General features: G+C 35.4%; 1 protein-coding gene across 1 annotated transcript in view; it reads left to right on the top strand.

The window, feature by feature from the left end:
- The window catches only part of LOC136830108 (uncharacterized), a 48,581-nt gene extending 26,195 nt beyond the window's left edge, over window positions 1-22,386 (top strand). Inside the window, exons 2-3 of the mRNA XM_067089301.1 lie at window positions 18,242-18,424; window positions 22,240-22,386. Of these exons, the coding sequence (XP_066945402.1) occupies window positions 18,242-18,424; window positions 22,240-22,386 (330 nt within the window). The remainder of the gene's footprint in view (window positions 1-18,241; window positions 18,425-22,239) is intronic.
- Window positions 22,387-22,597: the final 211 nt, after the last annotated feature.

Below are 22,597 nucleotides of genomic sequence, written 5' to 3'. Positions count from 1 at the left end.
GAGAGAGAGAGAGAGAGAGAGAGAGAGAGAGACCTTTTGTAAAACCACAGAAGAAAAAACTCTACACAGAAATGAAATCGAAAATCTGTCTTGTGAATAAAAGGAAAAACACTCATGCACATCATCGCCGTCAAGTTGGTCCAACGATCCCAAGCTTCATAAAATATCAGTAAAAAACAAAAAACAAAAAACGAAAAAACAACCTTTCAACAATCATATGATCCTCCATCAGTGAGACAGTAAAATGCCCCCTTCTCCCATACGGCGAAAATCACATTGGCATCGCACGTCCGTAGGAGGGCATGGAAATGAAAAGTGAATAAAGAAAAATTCTCCATTTTAATACACAACTTCGAGCCTCCAGTGACATAACGTGATCAATGGAAAGCACAATAAACCTGACAGAATCTACAACACGGAATGTTCATGTGAGTAACCGGGGGGCTATCATTCTCTTATATTCTCTTACAGAGACATTATAGAGATATTTCAACTGATAACGTCATCAATATTGGGGGAGGGGGAGACTCAACAATAGGAGCTTCCAATATCAACAAATACAAATGTTCCTTTGTGCCTTCATGCCATGAAGGGACATTTATTACTGTAAAGGCGCCACATATCTTCCATTACGTTCGGATGACAAGGGCGACGTCCTTGTCACTTTCTTATTATCGCTCGAACGTTAACGGTTCGTTGCAGAGAGATTTTTGCGCTCTCAGATGTCGACTGCTCTAAAACCTTTGGTACCTATCTGAGACTTTGGCTGATTTATTCTCTTGTGTACGTCTCTCCCGTTTTATTACGCCATGGTAAATATTTTAAATTCTTTAAATACCACGATACTTAGATCACCGATTTAAAGTTTAATTGTGGATATAACGGAAAATTTTCCCTTCAAGGTTAATGGTAATAAGTAAAATTATAAAAATATGATAAAAATTTATATAAAATTCGCCTTGAAAGCTATCCACAAAATCATGCGTGGCTCAAATAGGCAATGATTATTGAGCAAGTTCAATGAACAAGACGTTTCACAAGCAGTACGGACCAAATTAACATGCCAGCAGCTTTCAATTCGCGAATATAACTAAGGAGGAGAAATATAAGGGTTGAGGAGCTTCCACTATATCATGAACCATCCGAATGAATGTCGTGCGTTTTCCTTATTTATGACGACTCCTATACCACAGCAATGTGATATGCAACAAATATGACTGCTGTATATGCAAATGAAAATCGGTTAAGCATTACACCCCTCCAGCTTCAGTAATTAAGTTCCCCGACAATTACTTATGCAGTGGCGTCTGGTTTCAGTTTGGTTCACGAAAACACGATTCTTATGGCTATCTTTACTTCTTTTAAAGGAGTTTTTTGTCTGTCCGCATGATTCTCTCTCTCTCTCTCTCTCTCTCTCTCTCTCTCTCTCTCTGTCATCAGTTATCATACTCATTTCTTATAACTGTAAGAGAAAGATGAGAATTAAATCCATGCGCTCCAAAGGAGACAAAACAAGAGAAAGCAATCTCATTAACAGTAACTATATTTGTCAATATCAACCATATTATTTAGCAGAGATCAGACTCTTTTAAAATTAAAAGTGAACTTCAGTCATATCAGTTTTAACGAAATACAGCAATGTTCGAATGGATATTTACGCCAAACCTATATATACAAGACAACGTATTTGATATTTACAAATAAAAGAAAACACTTACAACTTTCAAACTCTAAATTCATGGCACGTTTTTCAGGCTGAACAAAGATGCTCAACTACATAACTATCTTACCAGAACATCTCCAGGCAAGATCAATATATAACAATAAATAAACGCCCACAAGAAAACAACAACGTGATTCACATGCTTCTACCCTTTTCTCGGGGCTTGACGATTTATGAAAATAATTATTATTCAGGAGATGAAACCTAATCGTATGAAACAAGCCCACCAAAGGGGCCACTGACTTGAAATTCAAGCTTCCAAAGAATATGTTCATTAGGAAGAAGTAAGATGAGGTATAGGGAAATACAGAAAGAACAGATCTCGCTTATTAAAAAAGAAAAAATAAATTAATGAATAGACAAAAATGTATTAAAATGCAAGGAGAATAGTATTAGAGCAGTAATGCACTGCATCTTAATTGAACTTTTTAGGTTCCAGTTGCATAACATCCTCTGAAGGGAGACTGTTCCACAGTCTAACAATGTGAAGAATAAAGGACTTCTGGAACCGAGAAGTACATTTACTTGGCAACCTCCCTGATGATCTGGGAGTTTAGCACACACAGCGCAGTGATTATCAGAGGCGACTGACTCGGCTAGAAAAGATTCGACAAAATTCGACAGAAATGTCAACTGAAAATCAAGCTGCGAAATTCCCTAAATCACAAATGAACAGAAAAGAACTTGATATTCTGTTGTGAAGGTCAAATGCTGAAATGGTGGCAGCAGGAGACAGTTAATTTATCTTGAGACCACCTTCCAATAACATAAACATAAGAAGGGGCTGTTTGTGTACTTTTACCTTCAAGTGACCCGTAACAAAACAACAATTTTCATAAGTATGACTGATAACTCTGTGATGATGGGCTTCAAGGTATACATCAATTTCAACTTTGAAATCCTTTAACTGCATGGAGATAGATATGGAATTTATAATTGTCATATGTACTTATATGCTCATCTATGCAAAATATTTAGAGATTTCCTTGAGGCACTCAGGAAATATTCTTTTATGGATAGACATTTTCTAATATGGCTGTCGCGTCACATGACAGCATGGCAGTGACAGCTACACATACACACACACATACATACATACATACCACATGCATACATACATATATATATATATATATATATATATTATATATATATATATATATATATATATATATATATAATATATATATATATATATATATATATATATATATATATATATATATATATATATACATATATACGGTTTCTGTGACAAAGTCAAGTTTCATATGCAACTGAGTTATCTTTCTGCAAGATCTTATTGGCTTAGCTTCGGTAAACTGACTACATACCAGATTTTAAAGACATTGGACGAAAGTCCCAAAGTCGTGTAATTATCACAAATTCTGACTGGTGGCCAAGTTATCATGGTCTCCACAGCTTAATTTGAACACGAATGGACATCGAATCAGCGACTCTCATTTGCCAGCCTATGTAGAAAATGAACGAAAAATATGATGAATTTTCTGGTAGACACGAAATTTTTCAAAGTATGAATTTCAGGGATACACGAATTGCAATGCATTTCCATCAAATTTCATCCCACCGTTCTTCTACTGATAATAAGGTAATAAACCTAATTGAAAACAATGAGGCTCGTTCAAGTGTTAAAATATAAAAAAATGAAGAAAACTCCGTTCAATAAATATACGCGTGTGAATAATGATTGCTGATGAATAAGATAAAATGGTGGACATAGGGCTGATAATTGGTTTAGTATATATTGCAATCTCGTCTTTCCTGAATTGAACTGATATTCTCGTATATTACTTCGCTTTTTTTAGATTCATCGATGATGATCAGCTTTCGAACACTTCGTCACTCTTCAATATTCCAGTTCTCCTCTTTCATTATTTAATCATTTCTCTGAAGTTTTTCTCCGACTGAACTGCACAGGTCATTTATTTTGCTTGCCAACATCAGTCTAATTTTTCTCCACAAACATCAAACATCAAACTCAAGATCCGAGGCCCTAGTTAACAGCATATCTATCTCTCTCTCTCTCTCTCTCTCTCTCTCTCTCTCTCTCTCTCTCTCTCTCTCTCTCTCATAACCTATTTTTTTTAGGAAAATATTATTTGTGGATGGCAATCCCGGGGATTTCTCTCAAAGGCAAAAAATCGTTTGTGTTCAATATTCTTGGCTATTTCCTCATAAGATCATCATGCCTTTAGATTCCAACTTTCCAAATTCTTAATAAGCTTCTTTACTAAATAATTTCTGCATAATTTTCTCGTGTTCACCGTGTGGGTCCTTTATCAACTGATTTTTTTTTACCATGAAAAGTCAACCATATTTAGAGAAATACAGGAATCAAAAGATCACTGCTTGTACAATTGTCGAAAACATACATTAAAATTATGTCCTTCACTTCCATCGCACAAAATGCATACACACACCATATACAAACGCGCGCACATGCACACGCACACACACACACACACACACACACAATATATATATATATATATATATATATATATATATATATATATATATATATATATATATATATATATATATATATATATATATATATATTATTTATATATACATATGCATATATACAGTATATCTGAACAGTCTCTTCCTCTCCCAATCGAAGGGCCAGCAAGTTAACTACCAGTTTTAATACTGCCAAAGTCGTTATTCCCCGCATGCATATAACAAACGGGCTTAAGTAGCGTCAGCCAAAACATGTACTCTCCCTGGCGTTCAGTAAATAAAAGAAGACAGGTTTCATGTGTAACGTCAGTAACGATGCTGAGGTATCATTGTGGAGAATGCGGAAGTACATGTTTCGATTCTCAAGTTCTGAACCTGAACTCCACCTTCATAGGTTCTTCGTATGTTCTAGGCAGTAGAAATCAGTTCTTATCTCCCTTGACAGCTAAGCTGTTATGTCAACTGTCACCCTGATACGACTCTAAAAGGGAAAAGTTCGAACTATAGTCATGGTAGGTGTATTTATCACATATGATTCCCTTCAGTGCAAGTTATTCGTATGGTGCAGTGCAATTATATATATATATATATATATATATATATATATATATATATATATATATATATATATATATATATATATATATATATATATATATATATACATATGTACATATATATATATATATATATATATATATATATATATATATATATATATATATATATATATTATGCGTGTGTGCGTATGATGGCTGTGCACATATACTATAAACATTCTATATAAATATAAAAAGCATATCAAATACATCCTCTGCCGTGAATATATCGACATTTTTAAAATGCGTGTATATATGCGTCAAAATATAGACAGCTGTTTTTATATAAATTTACGTTTTCAATTTCATATGTATTATATACATCTGAAAATCAATATCCTGAAAACAACAAAACAATTATAATATTTCATTATCAATTTTTCTTTCATTTTCATTTACATTCAACTTGTATTTATAAAATGGTTTCGATGTGGACATCTAGTTTTTTTTTTTTTTTCTTTGAAGTAAAAAGTTTTGATAAAATTATAAAATATTTACTCACGTCACTAGATCATAATTTTTGTATTCTACGCTACATAAACCTGTGATCGCAGAGAACAAGAACTGACGTTAATGTTACACAAACTTATAAAAACAGATCACTTGGGGAATTAGAATGCTGGCGTTTATCATACGTACTGATCATATTTCTAGGCTTGGTCTGCTTTTAATCAGCGACTGAATTAGCATCGCTGTTTGTGCGTCATGTTTATGCAGTTTTACTCTTTTCCCAGTTCGTGTAAGCTGCAAAGACTCACCTCAGCATTTTCAACATTATTAAAAGGAAGTACAGACATTTAACTAACGATACAAAAGATGTTTTCTGGGTTGATTTTACTCGAATCTTTCTTGATTCCATATTCGGGAAATATAACACAACGGTAGGAATTTTCATGACGAAATCTAATGACCAACCTCTGAGTCATTCCAGCTATCAGTTTTCTGACGACAACTTTTGTCCTCACGACATGGCGACGAAATAAGTTGTTTCTTTGGAGAAAAAAAAATTATCAGCAATTACATCTAAATGCCGAACTTTTTTCCCCTTATTACCAATACTTACTTCACGATATGTTTGATCGCAAACACTAAATAAAATTGCAAACCTAGTCTACTATTCAAACGATCAGGAACTCCTATATTTTTATTGTACAACAAATAAATACATCAGAAAAAAAGTTATGTCGAAGGTACTAAAAGGGTGATTGGCTTTATTTCATATTAATATCTCAAAACGCAAAGAATCACGAAACAATCTGGGAAACGCGAGTTAACACCCCCACAATTGCTAACATGAAACACCACATTACAGATGTAAATCTATTTCTAAGAGAATGAAATCCTTTATTGCTCTATTATTTGCGATCTCCATGTCACATAACCTTTTCATAACGGCGTAGTATATATATTTGTACAAATATGACCTGTGCCAATTTATTAACACAGAGTTTAAGAATTCTCCTATTGATGAAATCTGTCTTCTAGAAGCCCCGAAAAAAACTGTTGCTGAGTCGAGGCAAACTACCTTGCAAATTACTTCGTGGCCTCTGATCAAAATGATAAAATCCAAAAGTGACCGATAGAACGCAAGCAATCAAAGGAAATATATAAGAGAATATCAAAAAAGCATCTGAGAAACGTCCAGAACTGAATGACGTACAGCCAAAACCACGAAACCCAAAATGTATATACCTAAAGAAAATACAGAGCAGTGATTCTCAACCAAGGGGGAATTCCCCCCCTAGGGGGGAACTTCAGAGTTTCAGGGGGGAATTGTGACCACAGATTGGCGGGCTCAAACTGGCTCTAGGACCACACTACTGAGAGGTAACGCTGGGCTGTCTCTCCGCTATCTTGCGTGTTTGTGTTAGTATTTTGTTGCATATTATTTGGAATGCACCTTCTGAGGCTGACAATTTTGCAAAGAAGAGAGAGAAATGACATTCTGACATATGGTGAAAGGGTGTATGGGCCAAAAAAAGGTTCAGAACCACCCAATTATAGAGCAGCTAAGCATAAGAATATATTCTTATGTTTAGTCCTTTTTTAATTCTTATTCAAAAAACTTTCGGCGTCGAAACCTTGTATGCTTTGATTACAACTGGGATATTCTCCGCAGTCGAATAAACCACTACATGACCGTCTTTGCCTTATAAGAAAGCATACATTTAATTAAAGAAAATATTCAGCCAGTCAATTCGAATACATTTTCATATCTGCTGTCTTTCTGTAACAAACCGCGGCTTCTTACGATACTGGCGAACCTAAGTTTGGTTTCTCCAAGTCATCATGGTTCCTGTCCTTTGCTTTTCATTTCTAGCAAGAACTTTCTAGGCATTTTTCAGAGTGGTTCAGGACTACCCGGTCAAAGGTCAGGTCATAAGAAAAGCTATTTAACCCTGTGTCCAGCCTACCAGTATCTTCACGATTTGATACCTAATCATGGAACTTTTTTTATATTTAAGAACTCAAATCAGGTTTATCTGCCATGTGTTTTACATATACATAATTTAGTGTTGAATTCAACCTTTACCTATTACTCCTGGAGGATATCATCTGCAGTGTCAATAAAGAATTTTTGATAACTCAAGGCAAGTATTGTTTGAAAAATTCTCGCAATTTTGAAAGGTTCATCATCGATCAAAGTTACCTAATAAATCCTTCAGTAGGGAATTCTACTAAACAATACGTCTTTAATTTAGATTAAAATACAATTTGAACCTAAATTGCATTCATGTCGTTGCAAAAACAAACACTGTTTTCATGTTACACTCATAAATACTTCTAAGATAACCTTCGATATATTTATAATAAACACGAACATTTCATAACGCCATGTTGAACACAGTGTCAATATCTGTTCAACACAGTGTCAATATCTGCCTCGATTCACTGCAATACTTAATGAATATTTGAGGTACGCTGCAAAACTCTTGGAAAGGTGACTTGGTATACGTTACTTATTCATGCATAAATGACAGTTATCATCCATTATTCTTGAGGGACTCGAAATACTTCGTCTGCCTTGAACATCACGATTACAATCTCGTCATTTCCTGAGTTGACCAAATCCTGCCCCCATTCTTCTACAACACCGCCCCCCACCCACCCACCCACAAAAAAAAAATCTACACAGAACAACACTTCGGTCTTCAAAGTGGCGATGTTTTTTTTATTTAACGGATCTTACTTTATATATTTTCTTCTTTTTCCTTCACATTAAAATTAATGATATACTTATACATTAGACTTTTTATATTTCAATTACGCTGAGCGTCCGCGTCAAATTTCCAAGACGTAAGCAACCCAGTTAAGAGAAATTTCCGAATCACGGAATTTATAATAATTTCCCTTTATGCACGAGAAAGTACGTACTCCTACGAAAATGAATAACTTTTACCTAGTCAGTTTCCAAAGAGTTTCTAACCGTAATTCATAAATTTCTTAGGTAATGACGTCGCGCGAGACAAATCTCGCATAATGTCTAACGTATACTTAAGAAATGCCTATGATTATTGAAAACTTCTCTTCTTCAGTTGTCATACTTTTTTGCATAAAACGTTATGATACACCCGACAGCTCAACTACAGAGTCTGGAACTGAATATCTCGATTTTTTAAAAGCTTAACAAAGTAAGAAGATGGGTCTCAAAATTTGTCAACACTTATTATTATTATTATTATTATTATTATTATTATTATTATTATTATTATTATTATTATTATTATTATTATTATTATTATTCGGTAGATGAACCCTATTCATATGGAACAAGCCCACCACAGGGGCCATTGGCTTGAAATTCAAGCTTTCAAAGAATATTAAGGTGTTCATTAGGAAGAAGTAAGAGGTGGTAAAGATTAGTACAGACAGAAGAGATCCCACTTATCAAAAAAGAAAAAAATTAATTAACAAACAGATAAAAATGTATTAAAATGCAAGGAAAACAGTATTAGGGTCGTAATGCACTGCATTCTTCGCTTGAACCTCTGAACTTCCGAAGTTCCAAACGCACGACCTCAAAACCAAAATAGAACCCGATGGTTGTAATTTCAGATGACAACAACCACGATCGGGGAGGGAAAAAACAAATTCGCAGAACCCTCCAAAATAAAATAAAAATGTAAATTAAAAAGTACCATGTAAATTAAAAAGTACCCCCCCCCCCTCATGGTGGGCCTCGCGTCGCGTAAAGAAAGTAAGTCTGAAATGTTGAAACATAATTAATGAAAGAAAAAAAAAAAAAAAAAAAAAAAACAATGTACTGTGATTATGAACACCCATGATTCCTGCTGCTCTGGACCGAAAATCTTTTCGTCACATTTATGGGCAAAAATATAACGATGAACGTAATCACCAGCATTATCATGAAGTGAAAGCGGAAAAAATAAGCCTTTCATGCAGAGCAGAGAATCTGAACACCTCGTTTGCCTTAATTAGATGCTATTTCATCAAGCAATTGATCGCCAGGGGGCCACGGAGCGTTACGGCAGAGGTGCAGAGATGGAAAGAAAAATGTCCCAAACTATCTTGTATGGCGTACTATGGAAAGGGAAAGGAACACAGTGGAGAGAATTTCTCGTGTGCGTAGAATAAGTGAGGGAAGAATGAAAAGTGATGGGGAAAAACGGAGCCACAAATTTCGAATCTCTCCACCATAAACGTGCGTACATACATACATCCATCTCTCTCTCTCTCTCTCTCTCTCTCTCTCTCTCTCTCTCTCTCTCTCTCTCTCTCTCTTTATATATGTATACAGCGTGGTGTGTATACAGTACCTTTGTGTAATGTATATAGCTGATTATTTTTCTGTATCAGAGGACTACATGAGGTAGTAAAATCTCTCATACAATGGCTATGCGGAGTTTTCGGTCTGTATTGGTGCACGTATCCGCAGAAGGATTATTATCATTATATATATCATTATTATCATTATTATCATTAGCAGCAGCAAGCAACTTTTCATTTTAACACTATCGTTATTATTCGTCACTGCAATGCAACACGTTCTCTCATGAACAAACGGAATAAGAATTCTTTCAAATTTGGATTAAAAAAAAAAACCTTGCGTTGAATTAAAAACAATCAATCCTTTAAAAATTAACTGAATACTCATGATGCGTTCATCTACAAACAAATTAAACCAGGTTTAGAAAACGGAAATACCATTTCACTGCCGTCCAAAGATGGTATATTAACTGCAATCTATCCAGAACATTACGTGAAATGGTACCCAATCATTTTAGTGTCTTTTAAACAAATATAATTACATAGTGTAAAGAAATGTTACTATCCCCACCACGCTCTCGAATTCTCTCCTTCCTTGTTTCTTCCATGACTTCTAGAAAAGGGGCAAAAGAAAAAAAAATAGTACAAATTTTATATATAGCTTGAGGATAATTTTTTTTAAAGTAATGATAATTGGATGCCGTGGGAAACTATATAAATCTTACAAACGTCACCATTAAAAAATGATCATCTCTATCAAAGGTCATACAGACTGCATTACAAACCTAATGTAGGATATTCTGATTTTTGTTCAATTTATAAATAATGCACACACTGGACAAAGCTACGAATAAAATGAGAACCTATTCAAATGATTTATAAACAACACATATGCATTCGACACACAAAAAAATAAAAAGATAAATCACTGATTTCATTTATACATAAATAAAAGCACACATAAACATTCCAGACATGCAAAATTGATGTCTTTACAACGAACATGCTTATGGATGAGGTATGACTGTGCTCCAAGCACACCAACACACACAGTTGATGATTCAATGCACATTAAAACGAGCATAAGATGGAATGGATAAAAGATAAGCTTAAGATTCCTCTCCGTCCTTTGTTTGTTTGTCAAACCAAGAATAGTATATTGTATATATACAATATATATGTATATATATATATATATATATATATATATATATATATCATACACATTTTGCCAGGGCACACAACTAGCAACCTTGTCCCAGAAGTTCGTGCTGAGAAATTGTAAGGATGGCACACGAGATATACAAGAAACTAATTACTGAATAGGAAAAAAAAAAAAGTGGGGCCACTGAATTTCAGTAGACTCACTGATCCCCTAATTCTGATCTATGGGTGTGATTGTGCCCTCTTAAAAACAGGAGGCATTTTAGCAAATTTTTTAAGGCGAGGACAAGACCGACAACTACAGTAAAGGCACAGAAACGGAAAATTTATGAGAGCAATTTGACCTTTCGGTTGCGTCACGTGTTACGACAGACGTCTGGAGAAACTAGCAGACGAACTGGAATGGTTAAGGAACTTCCTTGCAAGAGCAACATGAAACTCAGGAAGCCATAAAGCAGAGTTGAAGATAAAAATGAAAATTGCGAAATGGAAACAGGACAACTGAGGAGGTCTGAGATGAGTGCAAAAGGGGATTACTATGCAACGTGACAAAGATCATACGCAAACGCACAAACAACAGATATAGGTAACAGATTTCATGAGATGATTCACAAACACATACAAACACTAAAAACTATTAAATTGCAATGCTTGATTTTAATGCTAATGACGGATATGGTCCCACCCACACACACACACACACACACAAACAAACAATTTCTTTATTCATCCAGTTAATCATCACTCCGTTCACATTTACTTATTATCTTTAGTTTAATGAGGTTGAGACAGCGATACGTAGAGGTGAATTCTCAGGGAGAAGAATTAATACAAGTAAAATTATCGGGAAAAACTTCCCTTATCGGGAAGTTCAGGAGAAAAGATCCCAATTCTCTTGACTGCAGTCTTGAATGTGAGGTGTTCTTTTATGTATCAAATGTGAGTTCGGGTTGATTTTGATGATTCTACTCATCTATATCACCTACCGTTTGATAAAACTGTCAGTAACATTACATTTTCTATTAACAGAATTATATTACTATAAAAATATCACCTACCGTTTGATAAAACTGTCAGTAACATTACATTTTCTACTAACAGAATTATATTACTGTAAAAATTTCAAGTAGTTCAATTTTGTCAGGTGAAAAGGTTCAAGAGAATTTAAAAAAAAGGGTCTACAAAAAATGAATTAAATAAATTTCCCTGGTTTAAATGACACATGGATAGGTTCCTCCTGTAACCTTCTGGACCGAAGATGAACACGACATGAGGCACTTAGCACACATTCACAGAAGACACGTGAACAGTTTGTTAACTTCGTTTCTCTAAGCGAACGTAATACTGTTTAAAGTACAAAATCATACATAAATCCTATACACCCGAATAAATGGTTCTCTGGGCAAAGTTGTCATTTTACGACCGAATCCGTCTACTTAGTCCTGGGTGCATCATCCTTAAGTTGTGTGCTTTGAGTACAAAAATTGGACGTCGGGAATGTGTCAGAGTTCGATTCGTGAGGAGAAGCCTGATTCGGGCCAGTATCCTGAAGAAATCAGTGCACTATTGATATTTCTGTATATATGTATATATGTATATATATATATATATATATATATATATATATATATATATATATATATATATATATATATATATATATATATATATATATATAACTGGAGGTGAGTGAAGATCAGTAGTGTACAAAGCGCAAGAAAGATATGAGAGGCGGGATTTTACAGAAGCCCTTTTGCGTCACACACACACACACAAACATATTTATATAAAATAAATATATATATATATATACATATATATATATATATACACCATACATATATATAATATACATATGTATAGAAGTGCATATATACATACATATATTATACATTGTATACGTGAATGAATGTAGATATGTAAGTTTATTTTAAAAGTTTATATAAAAGCTTCTTTTATCTGCATGGCCGATGGAGCTACCTCCCACCTCACCAATACCTACTGAGAATATAAGTAATTTTGAGAAAACTACTTTCCGAAATCTTTCTCAAGCACAACTGAAAAATACTAATAGACATTCGGAAAGCTACATATACATCATTCTGTGAGAAAATATTTCACCCAAACTTTAAAAAGATGAAGCCGTGTAAAATTTACACTTTGCATTTAATCCTGGTTTTAATTTATATTGCAAGACAAATGGCATGAACACGGCTCATTACAATGCGTGTGAAAAACGCCATCTCAGATAAAACTAGAATGGGTGGCTGAATAGCGCAGAGTATAACAAGCAAACGTGTAGTTGTAATACGTAACTGCGTCAGCTATATATGTCTAACTGTAGCTCAGCAGCTGAAACAACAGAGTTCGATTCCCGACAGAGCCTGAGGAAGTAACTGGAATGAGTCCACTGAAACACTTTGTGAATTAGGCGCCTATAGTAGTTTGATGACTAGGTTGGAATCAAGGTGAAGAATGACATAAGGCTCATTCCATAAAACTATATATACATATATATATATATATATATATATATATATATATATATATATATATATATATATATATATGTGTATGTATATATATATATAGATAGATAGATAGATAGATAGATAGATAGACAGATAGATATAGATAAAAATACATTAAACTTTTCCAACTATATACCTTTACCAAACAGGGGCGGCTCCAGAGAATACCCCCAGTTCTCTTCAAGTATTTTGAGTTGAAGCTGGCATGACCTATGCCCCTTGCCACCTTGGCTGCGACCCAACACGATTGACCAACCACCAGGTACATTATCATCACTTTATGCCAACAGAGGAACAATGGATTTTTATGGGTGAAGCCTTAAGGCTTACAAAGAAATGCTTATATGCATACATACATACACAAACACAATTCAACTGCTTTGTAGTCTTGTGGTTAAGATACCCTCTCTGACATCGAGAGGACTCAGGCTTGATTCTCTAGTGAGGTCTTTGTCGACCTAAGCAATTATTTATATGTGGTAGTTAGCTGACTGTAGTGGGTAGCTGATAACTTAAAAAAAAAGGGTTAGATTAATTATGGAGAATCACAACGGTGAAAACTTATCGAACAATGAACACGGAACGGATGTATGTATGTATACATACATATATATATATATATATATATATATATATGTATATATATATAATATATATATATATAGTTACCGATAAACCCGTTCATGGAACATCCTAGCACTCAAAAATACCTATATCCAAGTCAGCCCCTTACAAACACTTCAAGAAATCTTGCATCTTTCTCACGTGGACTGTCGAAACTTCCAAGATATGCAGGCTCTCCTTTCCATACAACTTGCAGCCAACCTTGACTAGCCGGTCAGTCGACCCAGCATTTCGATATACTCCAGGTGACGACTGACCCGACTTTATTTCCAAGCCATTATATGTATATATAAACATTATATATATATATATATATATATATATATATATATATATATATATATATATATATATATATATATATATATATATATATATATATATATATATATAATATATATTATATAAAACCCTTCTTATACTGAACCAGCAAACAGCACTATATTCGATTCCATAACATTAATTAACCTAAGTTCTGTAAATCCCACCGAGTCTCATTGGTAGGTCAGAGTCAAGACGAAGAGGCAGTGACAAGCAGTTTCATCCCAAATTACTTTTGAAGAAAGGAGAAACAATTATGCTAACATCTTTAACGGTGAAAAGTTGCTTGGTAAAAGTGTATTAAAAATACTATATATATATATATATATATATATATATATATATATATATATGTATGTATGTATATAAATATATAAAAATACATATATATATATATATACATACATACATACATACATACATACATGTATATATATATATATATATATATATATATATATATATATATATATATATATATATATATATATATATATATATATAGACATCTCACAGTGTTGAAAGACCTCTTCTAATTACGAGATGCTCCATGAATTTATATCACGTTACAGTGATACTGGATCGATAATTCTCGGTACATCAAATTTTACTTCTTTTAAATATTGAAATTGTAAGGCACTGACACTTATATGTACTATATTATACCTGCATATATATAATATATAATACATATATACATTATTTTATATAGTAGATATATATATATATATATATATATATATATATATATATAATATATATATATATATTATATATATCAATATTTGCATATGTATATCGTAATATATACTGTACATATATATTCGTAATAATAAACAAAGTCGAGTTAACGAAGGAAAGAATATATCTCTCTCTATATCTATATATATATATCTCACATGTCCATATCTATACATATATATATTATATAATATATATATATATGTATATTTAAAATATAAATATATATATATATATATATGTATATATATATATATATATATATATATATGATATATATTGTATGTATATATATATATATATATATATATATATATATATATATATATATATATATATATATATATATATATATATATATATATCTATATATGTATATATAAAATATATATATATATGTAAATATATACATATATATAATCATTTATTCCCTACATCCAAATATTAGTAATATGTGTATATTAAAAGATATGAATTAAGAACATTACTTTACTTTTACTACTTCTTGAATCAGAGACGTGTAAACAATCTTCCAAAATAAAATAATTTTTTTTACTAGGAAATCTTGAAAAATAATCTGATGTTATTCTTAATTTAACGAATTTCAACTAATCATTAAGAACATTAACCACGGATAATCAATCAATATCAAATATTTCTTTCACTAAACAAACTTTATTATAAGGAAACATGGTACATTTTATAATATATATATATATATATATATATATATATATATATATATATATATATATATATACATATGTATAATCAAGTCCCATTAAAACACATTAACACAAAACATATACATATGTATAATCAAGTATTAAAACACATTAACACAAAACATATATATATATATATATATATATATATATATATATATATATATATATATATATATATATATATATATACATGTATATATACATACATACAATGTATGTATGTATAATGGATTCACGAAGATATGGAACGTGATGAATGTATAAATAAAGGCAAATGCCACAAAGGAAAAGTAAAACAATGAGTGGTTGTTAGGCCTTTCGACACACGGTCCTTTACTAGCAGACTCTTGCTAGAAAAGGACCGTGTGTCGAAAGGCCTAGCAACCACTCTGTTGTTTCACTTTTCCTTCTGTAGTTTTGCCTTTATTTATATATTTTTATAAATATATATATATATATACACATATATACTGTATACACACATATATACAATACATATAATATACATAATATATATGCATGTAAACATATATATATATTTTTTTGTATACATATATATTTACAATCTACATCTATATATATAAAATATACATACAATACACATAGCAAATATTTATATACATAATATACAAATATATATATACCTATGTATGTAATACTCATACATACATACACACATATATATATATATATAATATATATATATATAATTATATACAATATATTTAATATATTTATATATATATATATATATATATATGTATGTATGTATGTATGTATATATATATACATATATATACATATACATACATATTGACAGTCAGAGGAATAAATACATTGACGTCGGGCCCCCCGCCCCAAAACCGACGGGGCAGAGTCCTGACCTAAGAACGTGCGTCAGTCAGTCAGTCAGTCAGTCTCTCTGTCTCCCTCCCCCTCTCACCCCACTCGGTTCTACATATGACTCGGCATGATTAGCCGTGTGGCGGACAGCTCATCTCCTACTGTTCCATATTTATTGTCCTGATAAACATGAAGGTTTGATCGTCTGGCGATCAGCCTTCTCGCGCTTTCTGCCAGTCTCCGTATCGATCCGTCCGTATCTATATCCCCTCTTGTGTATATATCGCTGCCGTGCTCTCTCTCTCTCTCTCTCTCTCTCTCTCTCTCTCTCTCTCTCTCTCTTCTCTCTCTCTCTCTCTCTTAGGAGGCATGTGCGATCACGTCGTTCCTCGAGCAATTCTGTACATTCCTCGCTCTCCGTTACGTCCTCCTCCTCCTCCTCCTCCTCCTGCTCCTCCTCCTCCTCCTCCTGCTCCTCTCCACCCTAATTCCCAGTAGTCTTCTCTTCCTCGCCTCCTTTCTCTCCTCCGTCCGTCCGTCCGTCGCTCTCTCTCTCTCTCTCTCTCTCTCTCTCTCTCTCTCTCTCTCTCTCTCTTCCCCGGTTCCTCCTCTTCTTCTTCCTCCCACATACGTGATCTGATGGTCAAAATTTTCCTCGACGGTCCCAGGCAACTAGGACTGAGAGCTGACCGTTATATTGAGGGTCAGTAATATGCAGTTCGGAATGTAATTTGCCTCCCTTGCTTGGCGCAGTCAACAACGTATTGCAGACCTCGGAGGGGTTGCATCTGCGTATGCGTGACCAACGCTCCCCCCGAAGTTCCAGACGATTTCGCCCGCTTTCCCACCGGCTTTCGAATGCTTGCTTGCCCGTCCTTCCCACGAGCGATTCCGGCGTCGGCGATTACCGCGCGTTTTTGAGTTGTGGATGGCGCGACTCCACGCGCTTTTTTTTTGAGAGAAGGAGCTTCGTCCTCCCTCCAAGGACCTTTAAAGGAAATCAGGATGTCTGGTAAAAAAAAAAAAAACAACGCGGAAGACGCGAGAGGTAATCTTCTTCTCCTGGACTGAACGAGTGTCTGTGCTACTTGCATAGAGTTCCGCTCATTCCTTCCGCCCCTCCTTCTCCGTTCCTCCTCTCTCTCTCTCTCTCTCTCTCTCTCTCTCTCTCTCTCTCTCGGAGCATTCTGTACTTCAAAGCGATGTTACTTGCTTGCCGTGCTTTTGTCACAATGATTCGCCCCGTCCTCCAGAGTTTCATATAATTCCGGTCTGTGGTTCTGCGAAGGAGGCGAGCAGAATTCATTACCAAGAAAAGGCTGGAAAGAATTCCAGAGAGCCCTTGACAACACTTGAGAAGCAGAAATTGCGCCCCGCCGCCGGGACTGAGCCATATTCGTTAACACCGAATAATAATGAAGAAGCTAAATGCATGCATCCCTTTGCCTACTGCTATAACTCAATTTCGTGCCGTCCTCCAACTATTCGAGCGGTTTCTAATCCAAATTCGCCAATAAAATCGTATTTATGACGCAAGAGGAGGAGGAAGAAGAGGCGGACGGGAGGGTTTTTCCTCCCCGTCTTTCCGTGATTAAAGGGCGTTTCTAAGATGATGTCTGTGTCTGTGTCTGCGTCCGTCTCGGCGAACAATTATTTACCGTGATTGAGCGAAATGTTGTCGAGCCTAGCAGGCTGGACATTTGTATTACAAGGAGCAGAAGAAAACTTCCACATGCTAATGATTCATTTCAGTCTCTTTCGGACGCGCGTGCTGGGGAAATGTCGAAAGCAGCAGCAGCAGCAGCATCGGCATCATCAGCGGCATCAGCGGCGGAAGAAGCAGACGCATCCCAGCAGCAGCAGCAGAAGCAGCAGCAGAAGCAGCAGCAGCAGCAGCGCCTTTCAAATAAAATCATTCTCTCCGGGGAGACTTCGGCCTTTTCGGGGACACATTTTTTTTTCTCTTCCTTCTTTCTTTTTACGCAACTCAGACACTTAGTTTTGTGAGTCGTAGAAAGACATAGAGATTAAAAGAGAGAGACAGAGAGAGAGAGAGAGAGAGCGGATAGGGGGGGGGAAGGAAGGCGGAGACAGAGCGCGCGATGAGAGTGGAAGGCGTCTCCGAAGTGGCTGCAATAATCGCTCAAGGGAGCGCTCACCTCGGTTGCTTTTTGCAAAAGCTTCCTGCAATTGGGGCCAGAGATGGAAAGCATCCAGCTCCAGCAGCCAGGCTTGCTGGATACTGAATGACTTCAAATAACTTCCATCTCTCTCTCTCTCTCTCTCTCTCTCTCTCTCTCTCTCTCTCTCTCTCTCTCTCTCTCTCTTTTTACTACAGACTTTTATAACTCAGAAAAATTCTCTCTCTCTCTCTTACTACACATTTTTATAACTCAGAAAGATTCCTCTCTCTCTCTCTCTCTCTCTCTCTCTCTCTCTCTCTCTCTCTCTCTCTTCTCTCAGTTTTACTACACAGTTTTACAACTCAGAATCTCTCTCTCTCTCTCTCTCTCTCTCTCTCTCTTATACTACATAATTTTATAACTCAGAATAATTCCTCTCTCTCTCTCTCTCTCTCTCTCTCTCTCTCTCTCTCTCTCTCTCTCTCTCTCTCTCTCTTTTACACAATTTTATATCAAAAAATTCTCTCTCTCTCTCTCTCTCTCTCTCTCTCTCTCTCTCTCTCTCTCTCTCTCTCTCTCTCTCTCTCTTTCTTACTTTTATAGGTCATCACAAAAATTTCTCTCTCTCTCTCTCTCATTTACTATACAATTTTATAACATCACAAAAATTCTTCTTCTCTCTCTTTTCTCTCTCTCTCTCTATTCTCTCTCCCTCTCTCCTTATTATTAAATTTAACTCATCAAAAATTCTCTCCCTCTCTCTCTCTCTCTCTCTCTCTCTCTCTCTCTCTCTCTCTCTCTCTCTCTCTCTCTCTCTCTCTCTAAATTTTATTTATTCTCTCTCTCTCTCTCATTTACTATACAATTTATAACATCACAAAAATTCTTCTCTCTCTCTCTCTCTCATTTACTATACAATTTTATAACATCACTCTCTTCTTCTCTCTCTCTCTCTCCCATATACCTTTTGAGGAAGATGCCACCCGTCCACCCAAATCAACAAGCACTTCCGTAACCTGTTTTTGTTTGTTCCCACTTTTTCCCCTTCTCGTTTTAAATCTCAGCTGCTGTATAGATGAGGCGGGAGAAGGTCAAAGAAAGAAATATTACCGACTGTGGAGAGTATGGGAAGGATGGAACCAAGTCTGATGTACGTACATACTGTACATACAATGTTTTACATATATAAATATAATATATATATATATATATATAAATGTACATATGGCCTATATGTGTGTGTATATTTATATATTATGTGTGTGTGTGTGTGTGCGCGCGCGCGCATATGGGAAGGAGGGATCCTAATCTGATGCATGTTCATAAAATGTTGTGTGTATATATATATATATATATAAGTATATATATATATATATATATATATATATATATATATATATATAAGTATAGTGCATATATATATATATATATTATATATATATATATATATTATATATATATACATATGTATATAGCCTGGTAACAGTAACTGATATATATATATATCTATATATATATATATATGTGTGTGTGTGTGTGTGTGTTTCTGTGTGTGTGTGTACGAAATCACTGACATTCTAAACTACGTTGTTACCACCATTATTAGGCTATTTACATTGTTACTCACATCATTATTTTCATCACCTAATGCGTTACATCTCTCTCTCTCTCTCTCTCTCTCTCTCTCTCTCTCTCTCTCTCTCTCTCTCTCTCTCTCTCTCTCTCTCTCTCTCTCTCGGGTGCGTCGTCGTGCTCCCGTTATATTTTCTAGAATCGATTCGGCTTGTAACATCAAACTAAAGCAATTATTGCGTTTGTGTGTCGCGAGGGGTTCATTAAAACATAGGAGGAGACTGGCTGGATCATCCAAGCAATGAATTTCTTTGAGGGAGAAGATTGGAAGGGGAGGGAGGGAGGGGTGGAAGGGGAGTGGGACGACCTGGGGGAGGGGGTTAGAAAAGGAACAGCACGACCAAGGCTCTCTGTATATTGTTAGGGACTTGCTTTGAAAATGACAACAGCCACCACCACCACCACCAACCCCCTCCTACAGCTTCCTCCAGAGGGTCCAACACCCCCTCTCCCCCCCTATTCAATTTATCATTGTATATTTGGTTATTTATTTATATTCATCTATTCGGGAGGAGGAATCTAAAAATCTCCCTCTCGACTGTATGGCATATGCCTATACGGCTATGGTCAGTTGGTAATCAATTTAGCCTCGCATTATATGAAGGGATTCAGAAATGTGTCATCTGCAGGAAATGACTATTTCTCTCGAGTAATATTCTGTCACGCCGTTTCTTAACTGGGGGAGGGGAGCGAGGGTAGGGGGGGAAGGGTTATGTTAGCAGTAGGAGGGCACAGGGTGGGTGGGAGGGGTGGAGGGAGTTATTGTCAAAACCTTCGAGGCTTTAATCAAATTCTATTTTTGATGATTATATAGTAAAATTAGATGACGTCACAAATTTATAATAATTCTGAGATTCCTATTTACATCTTTCTTTTGGCCAGGCGTTATTCATCGATTATTATAAAGCCACTCTAAATATTTTATCTCTATTCATATGCAGATGAAGTGAAATTCAATTTACTTGGTGCTCTAAGTCTGTGACTTGTTCATATGTAAGAGTCGCCTGCCATTTCAATTGTTTAGTTCGTCTGCAGAATTCAAGTCTGTTTTGTCTATCTCCACATCAGCCTATTTATCAAATGTTATTATTTTGATTACCTTTCGGTTTGTGGAGCCTTGTATTGATATGTAAATGCTACTTGGCTCCTTCCCTTTATTCTCTCTCTCTCTCTCTCTCTCTCTCTCTCTCTCTCTCTCTCTCTCTCTCTCTCTCTCTCTCTTTCCTGCTTCTGCCTGCTTCTTAGCCTGAACAGGCAAAAATGATGGCAAAGCATCAACAACATACAATAACCTGAAGGTGGATTCCCCACAAATACAAAATATATATTCCTATTTATATACTTTCCGTCAAGTAAGACCTAAACATTTAATTACACTCCGAAACCTAAACTGTAATAATTTGACCGAGCCGAATATTCAAACTCGAACACCTAAATTTCTCGGATCCGATCTAGTATTTCTTAAATTGATTAAACACCCTTATTCATGATCTCCTTACAACTCGAGGCTAAATTTATTCCATGGGAAAAATTCGGTGGGGAAACACGATCAAGACGCCCAATCAGATGACACCAGGGGGCGGGGCTTGAGCCGCGCCATCCCGCACCGACACTAAGGCATTTTCTTTCTCTTTCGTTTTCCTTATTCTCGGTCTTTTGCCGATCGGGATTTGTAGGTGGCGACGCCTCCGCTATTTCTGGACATGAATAAGAGGCCTGGCGCGGAGATAAATCCCGTAAATAATGCAAAAACCGAATTGGAGACTCTGGCATCTCACCCGCCAATCAGCGAGTGGCAATAGCCTAAGCGACGAGGCGGAAGCTGTGTTAAGTTACAAAAACATATGAGATAGTTGTCGGCATAATAACAACGCAACAAGTTGATATTTACAACATTACTTCTACTTAAAGCAGTTACACAAATTAAGTTAACACTAAAAGCATGAGTGTGTTCTTAATCTGCTTAGAGCATCTAAAGCCGATTCTTTACCATAGAAAACGTGTATCTTCGGGGGAGACTACGTGAGCAGGAAGGAGAGGAGAAGGAGAAGGAGAAGGAGGAGGAGGAGGAGGAGGAGGAGGAAGAAGGAGAAGAAGAAGACTGCCGCCGCCGCCGCCGCCGCCGCCGCAGCCGCATCTTGACGCTTGCGTCATTCGTAAGGACGGATTTTTAAGAGTAGGGCTTCAAGCTCGTGATGTTAACAATAAAGTCGGGCTTAATCGCGAGAGAGTATATATTTCTAACGATCAATCAATGGATTTAGACTTTCGTATATTAACGGTCAGACGATACCATTTTTCACGCCCCTCGGTGCCAATAACGAAACCGCCATTGTGACAAATCTATCGATAT

The sequence above is a fragment of the Macrobrachium rosenbergii genome, chromosome 46 (genome assembly GCF_040412425.1).
Source record: "Macrobrachium rosenbergii isolate ZJJX-2024 chromosome 46, ASM4041242v1, whole genome shotgun sequence".
Taxonomy (NCBI): Eukaryota; Metazoa; Arthropoda; class Malacostraca; order Decapoda; family Palaemonidae; genus Macrobrachium; species Macrobrachium rosenbergii.
The sequence above is the reverse complement of the archived record's forward strand: the minus strand, read 5'-3'. Positions and strand labels throughout refer to the sequence as shown.